The 17,830-nt window shown below is 46.4% G+C and overlaps 1 protein-coding gene across 1 annotated transcript in view; it reads left to right on the top strand.

Annotated features, from left to right (window-relative positions):
• LOC135506785 (pericentriolar material 1 protein-like) overlaps positions 1-17,703 on the top strand; it is a 42,486-nt gene extending 24,783 nt beyond the window's left edge. Inside the window, 22 exon segments of the mRNA XM_064926162.1 lie at positions 377-653; positions 2,435-2,580; positions 3,178-3,407; positions 4,320-4,491; positions 6,577-6,896; positions 7,564-7,728; positions 7,894-7,950; positions 8,571-8,743; positions 8,998-9,126; positions 9,946-10,081; positions 10,250-10,402; positions 11,924-12,027; positions 12,412-12,546; positions 14,143-14,373; positions 14,496-14,552; positions 14,942-15,044; positions 15,327-15,472; positions 15,552-15,627; positions 15,932-16,134; positions 16,302-16,394; positions 16,523-16,646; positions 16,869-17,703. Of these exon segments, the coding sequence (XP_064782234.1) occupies positions 377-653; positions 2,435-2,580; positions 3,178-3,407; positions 4,320-4,491; positions 6,577-6,896; positions 7,564-7,728; positions 7,894-7,950; positions 8,571-8,743; positions 8,998-9,126; positions 9,946-10,081; positions 10,250-10,402; positions 11,924-12,027; positions 12,412-12,546; positions 14,143-14,373; positions 14,496-14,552; positions 14,942-15,044; positions 15,327-15,472; positions 15,552-15,627; positions 15,932-16,134; positions 16,302-16,394; positions 16,523-16,646; positions 16,869-16,894 (3,256 nt within the window). The 3' untranslated portion in view covers positions 16,895-17,703.
• Positions 17,704-17,830: the final 127 nt, after the last annotated feature.

Consider the following 17,830-nt stretch of genomic DNA (forward strand, 5'->3'; position numbering starts at 1 on the left):
TTAGGAACCCTTTAGGTATAAAAAAACACTATAATATACATCGGCACATATTTAACCCCATATTTTTTTGGGGCACAAAACTACCTTTGTGCTTCCATGTGTTTGTAGAGTTTACTTTCAGACGATTTACTTTTGTTCGTATTCGTATTTTTTACCGTTCTCTATTGTTGTCGAGGAGGAACCTGCAAGTATGCACTTCGTTGGACGATGTATACCATACGTAGCCCCCCGTACATAATTCAAATAAAACTTGAATCTTGGCATCATGAATGTTCTGTGGGGAAAATTGGTTCTTGCATTCGCAGCAGCACCCACAACTCGCTGGACACCCAATAATACAAATATATCACTCTCTCCCTCCGTTCTTTTTCTCCAGCAACGTTCTGAAGCCGCCCCAACAATTCGCATCCGAAGCTAGTGGCCGTCCCTCTCCCCGTTCTCGAGGCAAACAGCAACAAGCCCACGGCGGCGTCAGCATCGGGGGTGCGAGGCGCCAGGAAAACCTACGCTGGGCGGCTGAGCTGTCCTTCCAGGAGGGTTCTGGCCCTGGGTCTGGGTTGGCATCACGCCACTGGCAGGAGCAGGTGGGCACACTACAGAGGCAGCTGGACTTCAGCACCAGCATGTGTCAGACCCTACTGCAGGATCAGCAGGTTGGTATAGCAGTTGGCTCACACTTCAGTCACCTCACACCAATACGTAGGCTTATCTCAAACGTTTGACATGGTTGAGACGTGCCTGATTTAGCTTGTCAGCTGGCATGAGGAGTTTGGTTCCATTGTTGATTTTTTTTTATTTATTTCACCTTTATTTAACCAGGTAGGCAAGTTGAGAACAAGTTCTCATTTACAATTGCGACCTGGCCAAGAAAGCAAAGCAGTTCAACACATACAACGACACAGAGTTACACACGGAGTAAAACAAACATACAGTCTATAATACAGTATAAAACAAGTCTATATACAATGTGAGCAAATGAGGTGAGATAAGGGAGGTAAAGGCAAAAAAAGGCCATGGTGGCAAAGTAAATACAATATAGCAAGTAAAACACTGGAATGGCAGATTTGCAATGGAAGAATGTGCAAAGTAGAAATAAAAATAATGGTGTGCAAAGGAGCAAAATAAATAAATTAATTCAATACAGTAGGGAAAGAGGTAGTTGTTTGGGCTAAAATATAGGTGGGCTATGTACAGGTGCAGTAATCTGTGAGCTCCTCTGACAGTTGGTGCTTAAAGCTAGTGAGGGAGAAGTGTTTCCAGTTTCAGAGATTTTTGTAGTTCGTTCGTCATTGGCAGCAGAGAACTGGAAGGAGAGGCGGCCAAAGAAAGAATTGGTTTTGGGGGTGACTAGAGAGATATACCTGCTGGAGCGTGTGCTACAGGTGGGAGATGCTATGGTGACCAGTGAGCTGAGGTAAGGGGGGACTTTACCTAGCAGGGTCTTGTAGATGACATGGAGCCAGTGGGTTAGGCGACGAGTATGAAGCGAGAGCCAGCCAACGAGAGCGTACAGGTCGCAATGGTGGGTAGTATATGGGGCTTTGGTGACAAAACGGATTGCACTGTGATAGACTGCATCCAATTTGTTGAGTAGGGTATTGAACCTGACGAGCTCAGATGTATCAAGGGAACCTCGCATGTTCACATTTTGGAATTTATTGATTTTGGCGTGTCTGGCATGAGGGGTTTGCACCATTTTTGTTCTTTGTACCTTCCAAGCTAAATTAAGTACCTCAAGTATTTTAAATGTTTGGAGTACACATCCGATCCAGGTCTGAATTCTCTCTTACCAAATGAGGTACTTGAGGTTAATTTAGCTTGCCTGGCACCACGTGGAGTTTGTTTCCATTTTACATGACCAGCTAAGCCAAATAAAGTACACCAAGTATTTCAAATATTCTGGATATGTTGTATTTGCCCCCTGGTCTGTTTCACCTGACCCTATAGAGAAGGTAGCAGCAATGTTTGTCATTTCTGCTCACTTTCCTTTCTGTTCAACGTCTATTACGTTTTCATAAAGTAAGTTAATAAAGAAAATGTATTACTCACGCCAGTCTTGTGTTAGAGGTGCCTAAATGGATTTTCTCCACGTTGTCATTGATATAGCTCGGTGGCGGTGACACTTATTAACCTATAGGGCATGGTGTTGAATTTATTCCGCGTGTGTCGTCCTGATGGAAATGCCAACGCTGCTATTCCTTTGTAGAAATCAGCCGTTGGCTTGAGTTCCTTTTTGACTGGGTGTCAGAACTTGTATGTGGAAACCAACTGACGGACAGGTTCATGAATACCATTCTGTTCTCTCTCTCTCTCTCTCCCTCTTTCTCCTGCCCTTCTCTCTCTATCCGTCTTTCAAACTAACTTTCTCTCTATACACACACACACACATTCTTTCTACATCCTCTTACTCTTCTACCCGTTTCCCCCCCTCCAGACGTTGTCCTACATACTCCAGACCCTGCTGACAGGACCGCACAACGCGCTGCCCAACAACCTGTCCTCCCCCCAGGTTCACCTGGTCATGCACCAGCTCAGCCAGTGTTACACACAGCTGGCCTGGCAGCAGAACAACGTCGAAAGGTAGACCGAACACACCGCTACAGACCCCCAAAAAATAGACTAGAAAAACATATTCTATTGGTTTATTTACATTTTTGTCATCTAGCAAACGCTCTTATCCAAAGCGACTTACAGTAGTGAGTGCATACTTTTTCGTACTGGTCCTCCATGGGGATCGAACCCACAACTCTGGCACTACAAGCGCCATGCTCTACCAACTGAGCCACACGGGACCCATTTGACACAGATGATGTACAACAAACATTGCACCATATTTTAGCAATATACTGCAGCTAATTCTCATCTGAAGTCCCCAGAAATGTTACTAATATGTTAATGTCACTGGCTGAATGTACTGAATGAGGGATATTATCAGCGTCTGTTTTCCAGACCTTACAGTTCAGTTTATGAACATTTTATTTATTGCAGCTTTGGTTTGTTAGGTTCACACGCATGTCATGTCTACGTTAATGTATAGTTCTAAATGCATAGTCAATTAACTGTGATTGGCTATCTGCAGTATATGTGAACATAACATCAGGCTTAAACATGACTTGTGAATACATGAATGTGATTTAGGTTTTAACATTAACTTGCCTGTATCCTGTTTGTCCCCAGACTGAAACTGGTGCTGAGCGACCTGCTCCGTCAACAACAGCAGCAGCCGTCTTCCTCTTCAGGTCAGCAGCCCCAGAACCAGGGCTCCACGTCCCGGGACTCCGGCAGTGCCTGTCCCCCCCTCTCCCCCACCAGCCTCTATCTCCCCTTCACCACCTCCATGCCCGCCTCTGTCAACCAGGCCCTCAACCTGCCTCCCGGCCTGGCTGGATTCTCGCCCTTCTCCTCCGGTACGCCTTCCAACACCCCTTCAAACTTCCATCCTTCAATCCAATGTTTTTAGATCCTTCCTCGATGTTATGAAGTATCTGTTTTTGTATGAGTGACAGTTTTCTCAAAGGAATGTAAAATCCAAGAGTATACCCCGACTATACCGAACATACCCCCCCGTCAGAACAGCCTGAATTTGTCAGGGCATGGACTCTCTAAGGTGTTGAAAGCACTCCACAGGGATGCTGGCCCATGTTGACTCCAATGCTTCCCACGGTTGTCAAGTTGGCTGGATGTCCTTTTGGGTGGTGGACCATTTTTGATACACACTGGAAACTGTTGAGCGTGTGAACCCCAGCAGCGTTGCAGTTCTTGACACAAACCAGTGTGCTTGGCTCCTACTACCATACCCCGTTCAAAGGCACTTAAATTCTTGCCCATTCACCCTCCGAATGGCACACATACAAAATACATGTCTCAAGGTTTAACCTGTCTCCTCATAGCTCTCATAGCTGAGAAGCTCTGGCACAGAGGGCATACTGGAATACTTGGAGAAATTCCTGATTTGATACACTTGTAATAAAGTTGTTTCCAGATCACAATATACGCAGGTTGATGTTTGTCCAGGAGGCAGAACTGAGCTATTTTATTTTTTAATTTTAATTTTTTTTTCCCCTTAAATAAGCCAGTCAAAATGGTCTTTATTATAATCATTCAGAAAAGCTTTTGGTCTTAATTTAAGGTTAAGGTTCGGCATTAAGGATAGCAGTTGGGGCTAGGTTTAAAATGAGATTTTATGACTTTGGTCACGAGCTGCCACAGCCGCACTCTGTAGATCTGCCTCCAGAACCAGATTCATAATGGAAAAACCGCTAACCTGCACAATATACCTCAATATGTGTGCTCACTTCATTTCTTTCTCTCCTCCACAGGGTTTAACTTCAACCCCCTGTTCCCTTCTGCTATGGGTGAGTTCCTTCAGAGTGCTGGTGGCCAAGCCAGCCCAGACAACCAACAGCAGCAGCAGCTGGATCCCAACACCTCAGAGTACTTGAGCTTCCCCCCGCCCCTACAACGCTCCCCACTCAACACTGTAGACAAAAGGTGTGCCTAGTGATGGGAGGAAAAAATCCATAGTTGCATGTGGTGATATTATTTTTGGACAATAATATCAACGTTTGACTCCCAAGTATCAATTTTGTCAAATCGAAGTATGTTGCGTTAGCTAGCGCTAGTCGGCTGTACATGTGCCCAAAACTCCAGTATTTTTCATGTTCTGTCTTTTTTTTAAAGTAGTTAGCCAACATGTTTTCAGCACTTCTATTTCCCTGACTGACCAAAACGAGTTTTCTCATGCTCTCTCTTGTCCCTCTGTAGCAGGCATATGGTGAGCAATATGTTTGGAACATCAAATCGCAGTCGAATCGCATTACATATTGTATTGGCACCTAAGTATCGTGATATCGTATCGTGATGTCCCTGGCAATTCCCAGCCCTAGTGTGTGTGTATGCAAAGAATGAAAGGCATACAGTGAGGGGAAAAACGTATTTGATCCCCTGCTGATTTTGTATGTTTGCCCACTGACAAAGAAATGATCAGTCTATAATTTTAATGGTAGGTTTATTTGAACAGTGTGAGACAGAACCACAAAAAATCCAGAAAATATGTTGATTTGCATTGATAAATTGATTTGTATTTTAATGGGGAAAAAGTATTTGACCCCTCTGCAAAACATGACTTAGTACTTGGTGGCAATCACAGAGGTCAGATGTTTCTTGTAGTTGGCCACCAGGTTTGCACACATCTCAGGAGGGGTTTTGTCCCACTCCTCTGCAGATCTTCTCCAAGTTAAGGTTTCGAGGCTGACGTTTGGCAACTCAAACCTTTAGGTCCCTCCACAGATTTTCTATGGGATTAAGGTCTGGCTAGTCCACTCCAGGACCTTAATGTGCTTCTTCTTGAGCCACTCCTTTGTTGCCTTGGCCATGTGTTTTGGGTCATTGTCATGCTGGAAGACCCATCCATGACCCATTTTCAATGCCCTGGCTGAGGGAAGGAGGTTCTCACCCAAGATTTGAAGGTACATGGCCCCGTCCATCGTCCCTTTGATGCGGTGAAGTTGTCCTGTCCCCTTAGCAGAAAAACACCCCCAAAGCATAATGTTTCCACCTCCATGTTTGACGGTGGGGGTGGGGTTCTTGGGGTCATAGGCAGCATTCCTTCTCCTCCAAACATGGCGAGTTGAGTTGATGCCAAAGAGCCCCATTTTGGTCTCATCTGACCACAACACTTTCACCCAGTTGTCCTCTGAATCATTCAGATGTTCATTGGCAAACTTCAGACGGGCATGTATATGTGCTTTCTTGAGCAGGGGAACCTTGCGGGCGCTGCAGGATTTCAGTCCCTCACAGCGTAGTGTGTTACTATTTGTTTTTCCTTGGTGACTATGGTCCCAGCTGCCTTGAGATCATTGACAAGATCCTCCCGTGTAGTTCTGGGCTGATTCCTCACCGTTCTCATGATCATTGCAACTCCACGAGGTGAGATCTTGCATGGAGCCCCAGGCCGAGGGAGATTGACAGTTATTTTGTGTTTCTTCCATTTGCGAATAATCACACCAACTGTTGTCACCTTCTCACCAAGCTGCTTGGCGATGTTCTTCTAGCCCATTCCAGCCTTGTGAAGGTATACAATCTTGTCCCTGACATCCTTGGAGAGCTGTTTGGTCTTGGCCATGGTGGAGAGTTTGGAATCTGATTGATTGCTTCTGTGGACAGGTGTCTTTTATACAGGTAACAAACTGAGATTAGGAGCACTCCCTGTAAGACTGTGCTCCTAATCTCAGCTCATTAACTGTATAAAAGACTCCTGGGAGCCAGAAATCTTTCTGACTGAGAGGGGGTCAAATACTTATTTCCCTCATTAAAATGCAAATCAATGTATAAAATTTTTGACATGCGTTTTTCTGGATTTTTTTGTTCTGTCTTTCACTGTTCAAATAAACCTACCATTAAAATTATAGACTGATAATTTCTTTGTCAGTGGGCAAATGTACAAAATCAGCAGGGGATCAAATACTTCTTTCCCCTCACTGTACTTCATTACTACTTAGTTCTCTGTTACTCTCACACAAAAAAATATCCTTCCTTAGTCCAACCTTCTTTCTCTGTCTGTATCCATCCCACCAGGCCCCAGAAGCAGAATGAAGGAAGCAGCAGTCGTGGCCATGAATCTGGCTGGCTCAACGTCTCCCAGCCGCCAGCTCCTATCAACGAATCCCCCTCCCCTCTACCCTATAGAGGGGCTAACATCCCCCGGCCCCAGGCCTTCGACCAGGCCTCTCAGGAGAGCTTCAGCAGCATGCCGGACCCAGCTGACCCCACCACTGTCACCAAGACCTTTAGGGCAGGACGTAAGGTCTCTGCCCAGGCCTGCCTGGCCTCCCGCGACAAGACGCCAAACTCTAAGAGGAGGACCCGGCGGGCCAAGGGACACCACAAGAACATGGGTACGGGGATAGTGTCGGGACATGCAGTGGTTTATATTGAGCGCTTTTTCTCGAACTTGACATTTTCCTTCCGGCAGCTAAGTTAGGAAGGCCGGGAGGTAACTCGCTCTAACCACCACCACTGTGTAGCACCTGCCTGTTGATATATTTTTTAAATTATTTTTTTATTTATTTCACCTTTATTTAACCAGGTAGGCTAGTTGAGAACAAGTTCTCATTTGCATCTGCGACCTGGCCAAGATAAAGCATAGCAGTGTGAACAGACAACACAGAGTTACACATTGAGTAAACAATAAACAAGTCAATAACACAGTAGAAAAAAAAGGGTCTATATACATTGTGTGCAAAAGGCATGAGGAGGTAGGCAAATAATTACAATTTTGCAGATTAACACTGGAGTGATAAATGATTAGATGGTCATGTACAGGTAGAGATATTGATGTGCAAACCCTAAGAATGGATATTTGAAGAACTCTCAATATTTAGGAGACAAGCTGAAATGGTATTGCTCAAGGCGACTTGGTCAACGCTATATGCAAAAGACGAATGCAGAATTTTTTTTTATTTTTTAACAAATGATGTGTAAATGTTTTGTTTCTGTTTTTCACACATTCTCCCCTCGATTTGTTTTGAATGTTTCTGTTTCCTTGCTTGTGTGCATCTCCAGGAGTGGAGAGTGACAGCGTGTCCAGCTCGGCTGACTTTGTCCAGGAGAGGGCGCCGCAGCCCCATCGCCAGCGGGATCAGAACCAGAGCCTGCTAGACAAACTGACCCAGGAGAAACTGGACAGCAAGACCAAGACCGGCAACAAGCCCAACGACCTCTCCTCCGGTACAAAACCTTGACCCGATCACACCACACCACACCTTGTCCACTCACATCTTTAGTTTAATTATCATTTTTTAAATTTGGTTTATGTCCTCACCTTTTCGTAATGTGACCACATTTTACATTTATTTATGTCGTCACTTTTTTTGTTGTTGATTTTCCTCACAGCGTATGCTTGGAGAACACCTTTCCTTTCTAACAGAATTGCATGCACTGAAGTGCCAGGTAAACTCACTCCTAGCACACAGCTAAGCACCAGCTAACACTGATTCAAGTTCTGAAGTTTTTTTTTTTTTTACAACTTTTGTTTAATATCGGTCTTACAAGCACCTCGTGAGTGTAAAACTTTTAACGGACTCAGTAAAACAGTAAAACTTTTAACGGACTCTAACTAGATCCCAACCTTTGTAACCTTGGAATCTCTGGCTTGATCTAAATATACTTGGCATTGTAATTGGCTTTAAAATATATATATATATATATATATATTTTTTTATGCAATTGCTTTTTCTTTCACATTTAAGAACATATAACCTGAAATCTGGTACAATGTATTGGATTGTACAGTATCATTGCCTTTGATTAAAACCGTACATTGCTCTAAGAGAACTACTCGGTGTGCAGGCTTTTTCTTCAACCCTCCTCTTGACACATCTGACTCAGCTAATCAAGGTCCTGATGGAGGTATGTTTCAGCAGGGCTGGAGCTAAAGCCTGCAACGCCACCGTTTCACTACTGGATGGAAACCTGAGATTATATCCCCAATAGACTGCCACATATGACTGCTTCTTATTACTTGTGACAACATCTTCTAGAGTGTCTGTCTTGCGGTTTAACACCTCCAGGTGCCAGCAGTGACTTCTCCCTGTTCGAGGCCCTTAGGGAGACCATCTACTCAGAGGTGGCCACACTCATCTCCCAGAACGAGTCGCGGCCCCACTTCCTCATCGAGCTCTTCCACGAGCTGCAGCTGCTCAACACCGACTACCTGCGCCAGAGGGCACTCTACTCCCTACAGGTGAACACGTCCGATTGAGGATCTTGTGCTGATCCTGGACCAGCACTCCTACTCTTGAGACTGTAAATATTATTTCATACAATATATGGGTGAACCTCATAGGAATGGATACAAGCTACAAGAAGCTGCTGATAAAGATCTGAGGGGTTGAAATGTTGTCAATTTATTTTTTTCTCATAATGTACATCTCCTTGTAACCTTCCTTGTTGTTGGATTCTCATGTTTAACCATGTCTCTCTGCTGTTGACCACTAGGACATAGTGACCAGGCACTTGACGGACAAGAGTGCGGCCGAGGACCAGGCCTCCCTGGGTCCCGTGGCCTGGGCGGCCGGCTCCCAGTCAGAGCTCACCCCAAGTGAGAGCCTGGCCACCAGCGACGGGGTGAGACAGACGGATATACGCACACAGGAATATATATATATATATATATATATATACATACATACACACCTGCTGCCTCATTAAATCACTTGGCTGTCATATCTCCCACTCCCTCCTTTCTCTTGTCAAATTTTCCCCAGCTCTCTTTTCTCTAGCTCGCTCTCTCCCATAGCTCATTCTCGACACCTCTCACTTTCTCTCAACATCTCTCGCTCTCTCCAGCCATCCATCTTAAACACTCTGCCCATCTATTTCTCTCTCTCTATACCTCTCTCTCTCTACCTCCTTTGTTCTCCACCCCCCACTCTCGTCTTTGATATCCAGTGTTCCAGTTGTCAGAAAGGCTGTGCCTTGCAGCCCATCCGTCAATCTGAGCGAAGCGTTGCAGTTGCTGCCTGCCGGACAGATTAGATGTGTGGCTGTGCAGGTCTTTGTTCTAGCCCAGGTCCCCGGAGGTTTTGCTAAATTAGAACCATCCCTTTTGTAAATCACTCCTTTGTTCCCCAGTGATGGATGAGATGCCCGATTCCCCATGTTAGGAGAAAAGGATACAAGGGAAGATGCTCTGCCCATTGTTTTTAGTCTATTGCATCCCTCACTGATTTCACGAGAGAGAACAGGCGCGAAATACGTCAAGGGAGTTTAGCAGAGTTGTCTCTGAAATGAATCAGTTTTTTGTGTTTTTTTTTTCCCTTGTTCGAGACCATGATGGATGAATGGGTTCTCATTTTGGAAATGGTCTTTTTTCCTCCCTTTTCTCTAAATCGTGTTTGTGGTTGAGTAGTGTAACTGAATTCCCTTTTTACCTCTGTCTCTCAGGACGTGTCGGAGAAGAATATCCGGGTCATCAAGCATCACGGCCCGAGTAAGAGGCGGAATGACGCAGAATCGGTGGACAACGAGAGCACCCTGTCCACCACCTCCAACCTGGAGCCGTTCGCTAACGACGATTTAGGTAAAAAAATAAATAATGCGCAGTCAAAAATGCACACAGTGCTCTAATATACAGCACATTAGGTCAAAGGACAACTTAGCTTGTGGTAACTTTACGTGAATGTATTATCCCTCATTGCTCTTCTAATATCCTTCTCTTGCTCTCTCCTGCCCCTTTCTGTGCTGCTAGGTAACACAGTGATCCACTTAGACAAGGCTCTCGCCAGGATGAGGGAGTATGAGCGCATGAAGCTCAAGGCTGAGCTTAGTCCCAACACCACTGCTGCTACTGCCTCTGAGGCCTCTGCTAACTCTTCTGCTAGCGCTGCTCAGCTGCTGGAAGGTACACATCTCTCTGCGGCTCTCGCGCTCTCTCTCTGCGGCTCTCGCGCTCTCTCTCTGCGGCTCTCGCGCTCTCTCTCTGCGGCTCTCGCGCTCTCTCTCTGCGGCTCTCGCGCTCTCTCTCTGCGGCTCTCGCGCTCTCTCTCTGCGGCTCTCGCGCTCTCTCTCTGCGGCTCTCGCGCTCTCTCTCTGCGGCTCTCGCGCTCTCTCTCTGCGGCTCTCGCGCTCTCTCTGCGGCTCGCGCTCTCTCTGCGGCTCTCGCGCTCTCTCTGCGGCTCTCGCGCTCTCTCTCTGCGGCTCTCGCGCTCTCTCTCTGCGGCTCTCGCGCTCTCTCTCTGCGGCTCTCGCGCTCTCTCTCTGCGGCTCTCGCGCTCTCTCTCTGCGGCTCTCGCGCTCTCTCTGCGGCTCGCGCTCTCTCTCTGCGGCTCTCGCGCTCTCTCTCTGCGGCTCTCGCGCTCTCTCTCTGCGGCTCTCGCGCTCTCTCTCTGCGGCTCTCGCGCTCTCTCTGCGGCTCTCGCGCTCTCTCTCTCGGCGGCTCTCGCTCTCTCTCGCTCTCGCTCTCTCTCGGCGGCGGCTCTCGGGCGGCCTCTCTCTCGGCGGCTCTCGCGCTCTCTCTCTCTCGGCGGCTCTCGCGCTCTCTCTCTCGGCGGCTCTCGCGCTCTCTCTCTCGGCGGCTCTCGCGCTCTCTCTCTCGGCGGCTCTCGCGCTCTCTCTCGGCGGCTCTCGCGCTCTCTCTCGGCGGCTCTCGCTCTCTCTCTCGGCGGCTCTCGCGCTCTCTCTCGGCGGCTCTCGCGCTCTCTCTCGGCGGCTCGCTCTCTCTCTCGGCGGCTCGCTCTCTCTCTCGGCGGCTCGCGCTCTCTCTCGGCGGCTCGCTCTCGTTCTCTCGGCGGCTCGTTCTCGTTCTCTCGGCGGCTCGTTCTCTCGTTCTCTCTCGGCGGCTCGTTCTCGTTCTCTCTCGGCGGCTCGCTCTCTCGGCGGCTCGCTCTCTCGGCGGCTCGCTCTCTCGGCGGCTCGCTCTCGGCGGCTCGCTCTCGTTCTCTCTCGGCGGCTCGCTCTCGTTCTCTCTCGGCGGCTCGCTCTCTCGTTCTCTCTCGGCGGCTCGCTCTCTCGCTCTCTCTCGGCGGCTCGCTCTCTCGTGGCGGCTCGCTCTCTCGTTCTCTCTCGGCGGCTCGCTCTCTCGGCGGCTCGCTCTCTCTCGGCGGCTCGCTCTCTCGCTCTCTCTGGGAGGTGCCAGCACGTTCGAGTCGAGACGTTGACCTCGACCGCGCTCTCGTCGTGACGTCGACCTCGCTCTCCGTTCTTGTGGTCGGAGGGTGTGAGCACTCCCACTAGTGGTTCCAAGTGCAAAGCACTTTGGCTGTTTGCAGTCTCATATAGAGGCTGTGAATTGTGCCATCTCACCCTCTTAGTAAAGAAAAATGGGACGTGGCAATGGTGTGCTGAGCTGCTTAGTTTTCTCTTGATGCCAGCTTACAAAACGCACACCTCTGATGGGAGATAATAAGTGTGCATGTGTGTAAAGGTGCAGGAGTCTGGTCAGGTGACGTCCACTGTCCCCAGATCGACACCCAGCAGCTGGATCGACAGATTAAGGCCATCATGACTGAAGTCATCCCCTTCCTCAAGGTAGGACACTCAATACTCTATAGTGGTCTCCCTTTTGTCTCCTCTCCATTTATACTAGGGGTGGTCAATCCTTATCCTGGAAAGCTACTGGTCTGGATGTGCAGGCTTTTGTTCCATATTTATTCTACATTTGGAGTGAGTCACAATATTCTTATGTTATGTCTTGTGACTTGAGCAATGATTCACATTATGTTCTAGGAACAGACATTTCACGCTTGGCAATGTTAAAAGCCCTTGTTTCTGCCTTAGCCAACCTGTTGATGTCCCAACAAACAATTTGACAAAGCTAGCATGCTTGAATCCAGCAGCAATGTGGTACCCAGGCTAGCAATGTAATATGTTGTTAAAGGCAAAGCCCTGACAGAGGTTGTTGTGGTCTGTCAGGAGCACATGGACGAGGTGTGTTCCTACCAGCTGCTGACGTCGGTGCGGCGCATGGTGCTCACCCTCACCCAGCAGAACGACGAGAGCAAGGAGTTTGTACGCTTCTTCCACCGACAGCTGGGAGGCATACTGCAGGTATGATAAGCATTTTTTTCCCACCTTTATTTAACCAGGTAGGCTAGTTGAGAACAATTCTCATTTACAACTGCGACCTGGCCAAGATGAAGCATAGCAGTGTGAACCGACAACAACACAGAGTTACACATGGAGTAAACAATAAACTAGTCAATAACACAGTAGGAAAAAAAAGTCTATATACATTGTGTGCAAAAGGCATTAGGTAGGCAATAAATAGGCCATAGGAGCGAATAATTACAATTTAGCAGATTAACACTGGAGTGATAAATGATCAGATGATCATGTGCAAGTAGAGATACTGGTGTGCAAAGGGGCAGAAAAGTAAATAAATAAAAACAGTATGGGGATGAGGTAGGTAAATTGGGTGAGCTATTTACAGATGGACTATGTACAGCTGCAGCGTTATGATATTATAGCAAAGTTAGGGAGAGGTTTTCCCCATTGCGACTCTCAAACCTCAGATTAGTCTGGTAACTGTTTATTTTGGTAGAATAACAGCTGAAAACGTCCACCCGAACAAGTTAACAAAGTGCAAACTAACGTGTGTGTGTGTAATATACACTGCTCAAAAAACAAAGGGAACACTTAAACAACACAATGTAACTCCAAATCAATCACACTTCTGTGAAATCAAACTGTCCACTTAGGAAGCAACACTAATTGACAATAAATTTCACATGCTGTTATGCAAATGGAATATACAACACGTGGAAATTATAGGCAATTAGCAAGACACCCCCAATAAAGGAGTGGTGGTGCATGGAGGCGCTACCAGGAGACGGGCCAGTACATCAGGAGATGTGGAGGAGGGCGTAGGAGGGCAACAACCCAGCAGCAGGACCGCTACCTCCGCCTTTGTGCAAGGAGGAGCACTGCCAGAGCCCTGCAAAACGACCTCCAGCAGGCCACAAATGTGCGTGTCTGCTCAAACGGTCAGAAACAGACTCCATGAGGGTGGTATGAGGGCCTGATATCCACAGGTGGGGGTTGTGCTTACAGCCCAACACCGTGCAGGACGTTTGGCATTTGCCAGAGAACACCAATATTGGCAAATTCGCCACTGGCGCCCTGTGCTCTTCACAGATGAAAGCAGGTTCACACTGAGCACACGTGACAGTCTGGAGACGCCGTGGAGAATGTTCTGCTGCCTGCAACATCCTCCAGCATGACCGGTGTGGCGGTAGGTCAGTCATGGTGTGAGGTGGCATTTCTTTCTTCACATATTCAACTATGTGAAGAAAAAAGTATTTAATATTTAATTCATTCAGATCTAGGATGTGTCATTTTAGTGTTCCCTTTATTTTTTTGAGCAGTGTATATTATCCAGAAATATTGGTTCAGCCATTTTATAATAAGTAGTATCAGCAAAGATTTGTATAACTAAACCAAGATAGGCTGTGGTCTGTCGTTTCCAATGGGAACAAATGAGCCATAGTGGTCTGAACAAGCAAGGCTGGGGGCAGAGCCAAGCCACACAGTTGTATCGGTGTGCAGCGTTCTTAGATTTTCTCAACACCTATACTGTCTATTATCTAGTGCTGTTTTAGCTTAACGTTGTCAAAATTGAGCCAGATGTTTCTCCCTCCCCCTCAGGACTCTCTGAGTAAGTTTGTAGGACGTACTCTAAAGGACTGTGGCGAGGACCTGCTGGTGGAGATCTCTGAAATCCTGTTTAACGAGCTGGCCTTCTTCAGACTCATGCAGGACCTGGACAGCAACAGCAGTAGTACTGCTACTATAGCTAACTCCCAAGCCAGACACAAGACCCACAGGAGACAATCCCCTAATAATAACCAAGTCAAGCGTGAACACAGGAATAATGAGGTAGGTGGGGGGGGGATAGGGGTGAGTGTGTTTTCATATTGGATTTTGTGTGTGTGTGTGTCATTTGATCTGACTAAATAAGGGAATCAATTTCAAGACTGAACATTTCCATCTACTTTCAGGAGAACAAGTCGCCGGCGGTCGAGAAGTCCTTTTCCCCAGTGTATCTTGAAGACAAAGTGAGGAAATCAACATTCAACATCTGATTTTCTAGTGTGGTTTCAAGCCAGATCTCTCTTTTTAGACTACACATTGTGTAGCACAGGAGTGTCAAACTCATCAAATGTTATATTTCTTTGTCGTCAAACTTAACAATAAAATATACGTTTTTGGCATTTTCGACCCTCCCTAAATGTGTAGCTTTAATTTCAGTGATTATTAGCTGGACACTGTAGGTCCATTATAATTTTACAGTTTCAATTTGGTTTAGTCATTTGAAAGTATATTTAGTTTGTTTTCTACCCCCAACAAATGTTTAATAAAAAAAGTAATTTGACACCCCTAGTGTAGTCTAAAGGTTGGGGTTAAGGATAGTGTAAATAACTTTACATCTCACGCTGTGTGACAGGATGAAGACGAGACAGAGCAGAAAGAGACCGAGAGGAAGGACGGCAGGAGCAGCGAGACCTCTGAGATGGAGGACGATGGAGAGAGTCTGCCTCTCTCTATTAGTGAGTGAACACTACAATATGAGAAGCCACAATTAGCCTAAACGCTTCTCTGCAAAGTGAGTTAGTTCAACCACTGCAAACATTCCTAGTGACCGTAACTACTAAGAGGAAGCTTGTGATCGACTGTTCTGCAGGTTCACAATGGAGGATTTGTTGTGAATCTTTCTGGTCAAATCGCTACAACTCCCGCCAATCTATTTCCAACCAAGTAAACCCCTACTAGGATTTATGACGAGTACCACACCCTAGACTAGTCATCTCCCAGTGCTTGTTCTTTGCCAGGTCTGTCCAAGGCGGAGACCCAGGCCCTGACAAACTACGGCAGTGGGGAGGATGAGAACGAGGTGGAGGAGATGGAGGAGTTTGAAGCTGAGCCCCAGGACGTCCAGACCTCCCTGCAAGCGAGCAATGATGGAGTCGAGCAACGGGTTAGGACACATGCCCACACACACTCAGTACACACACCTCCACTAGACTCTCTAGTTACCATCTTCTCCTGTATTTCAGGGAGCAGCAAATGAAGTCCCAGCAAATGGAAACCGAGAGACAAAGTCAGACCAAGAAAGCTCTGAGAGTAACGATGGTAAGAACGCTCACTGTTGTGTGTTTCCTCTCTTTAGTTTTTAGTCAACCACAATACTACCTGTTTTTCTTTTCATCTACCTTTTGCTGTGTACATTTTCCACATTTTGATAAATGGCTGTCGGATGTTTTCATTATAGCAATGTTTGGTCTGATGGATGCCTGTGTGTTTTCAGCCCCTCTGATTCTCAATTAACCCCATTCCCCCCCTCCCCTATTCTTTGTCTTTCCCTTCCTCCTTTTTCCCTCACCTTCTCCTCTCTATCCTAAACTTTCCTGCTTGCTTATCCTCCCGCCCCGCCCAGTCAAGAGCAGTAAGTCCGAGTCCATCGAGGTGGTGGACTCCCCAGAGGAAGAGGGGGAGGGTGTGGAGCACAGGAGGCCAGAGGAGGAGAGCCAGGGAGGTGCGGCCTCGGCCACCACCAACTACCAGGAGGGCTCCCACTCCCAGGGCTCAAACAGCAGCAGCAGCCCTGACACAGAGTCACCCGTCATGGTCAACATAGATGTAAGACCACGACACAGGCCTATGGTCCTTTTTTTTAAACTACAAAAATCTATTTAAAAAGATTGATTTTATTTATATATTTTAAATGTGTATTCCGATGCCTTTATTACATTTCCAATTCTTTATCATTTTATATACTTTCTAATGCTTTCATTTAATTCATGCAGGAGGTGGGATCAGGAAACACGAGCCAGAAGTCCGACGAGGAAGACTTTGTCAAAGTGGAGGACTTACCCATGCAGCTCAGTGTCATATGTGAGGTGGGACAAGACAGAATGACTCCATTTCCCCTGTTATCAATACGTCCACTTCCCTTTTTCCTCTTCTTACAAACTCTGATCATTGGTCTTGTGAAATCGAATAATCTGTGTGTGTGTGTGATGAACAGGAGGCGCTCCAGAAGAGGATAGTCGAGGAACAGCAGAATAATAATCTGTCTGCTGAGATCCTCAATGGGAACACTGACACACTGGCTGGACTAGTGGGCAATGGACACACACTCAAAGAACCAGGTAGGTACACACCGTGCCTAGTGAAACGATTCACTGTCTACCGGTTTCATAAAACTGCCAGAGTGCAACTTCTTAACAGAATGTCCAGGTAAATAAATGTTGCAGAACTAATATTATTCTGTCATGTAAATGTTGGCTATATACTATCCACTATCTCCTGTGTTTGCGATATCTCCAGGAAGAATGATTCTTCTACTTTTTTTCTCTTCATCTTTCTTACAGAAACGATAGGTGCACAAAGTGCATGAAAAGAATCTTGCACGAACATTGTCTGATTGACCACTACAGAATCATCCTAAAGATGTTCAGACTCCTATTTGTACTTAATGATTGATTTATTGGATGGCGAGACAGTCATGACGTGCTAGTGACAGTGTCACTCAACGGTTAGAACAACTAAAACTGTAATGTAACCAACACTGTTTTTGTTTATTTCTACTCCCGAGGCTGTATCTATGAAGCACATCAGAGTAGAAGTGCTGAAGATCTAAGATCAGTTTGGTCTTTTAGATAATACATAGTGTATGGACAAGTTGGACCTGATCCTAGATCAGCACCCCTGCTCTGAGACGGTTGATACATACTGCCCCTGATTCCTGAATGTGTTCTGATTTGTTGCTAATTTGGGGTTTTAGGGCGGGGTTTCTCTCTCGATCAATGCTGCTGTTACAAGCCTCGTTTGAATCCTCTAAGTCTAGTAAACTTGTTAAATCACCTTAGTTCTGTTTTTTACGGATATGGAATCTGTCATTTTTTTAATTGTTCTGTCTTCTTGGCCTCGTTTAATTCTCTCTCGTTAGCTCCCATGCTTTTCTAAGCATCTGACCCTTTGAACTGGAACTACAACTTCAAACTACATTCAGCCTGCTGGTGAGGCGTTTCATCCTCTTTGGCTGTAACGACCACATTGTCACCTAATTTCCTCATTTCATGGGGCTGTCGGTCATCTTTACACGTTACCTTTTTGCAGGCATGTTGACATTTTGTTTTGCTTGTTTCTTGGGGCAGTTTCCCACTGTATGTAGTTAAGAATAAAATTATGGAACTTTGCAAAGTGGTGGCTTGTCTTTGGGTTTTACTAGAATGCAAATAATTTGAACTGCTTTCATGAGGCCAGTTTATTCCTGGGTGAAAATCATCCTCTTCTCTGATTTGTATAGAATTGGTTAATGAGGTGTTTCCTT

The sequence above is a fragment of the Oncorhynchus masou genome, chromosome 20 (assembly GCF_036934945.1).
Source record: "Oncorhynchus masou masou isolate Uvic2021 chromosome 20, UVic_Omas_1.1, whole genome shotgun sequence".
In the NCBI taxonomy this organism is placed as follows: domain Eukaryota; kingdom Metazoa; phylum Chordata; class Actinopteri; order Salmoniformes; family Salmonidae; genus Oncorhynchus; species Oncorhynchus masou.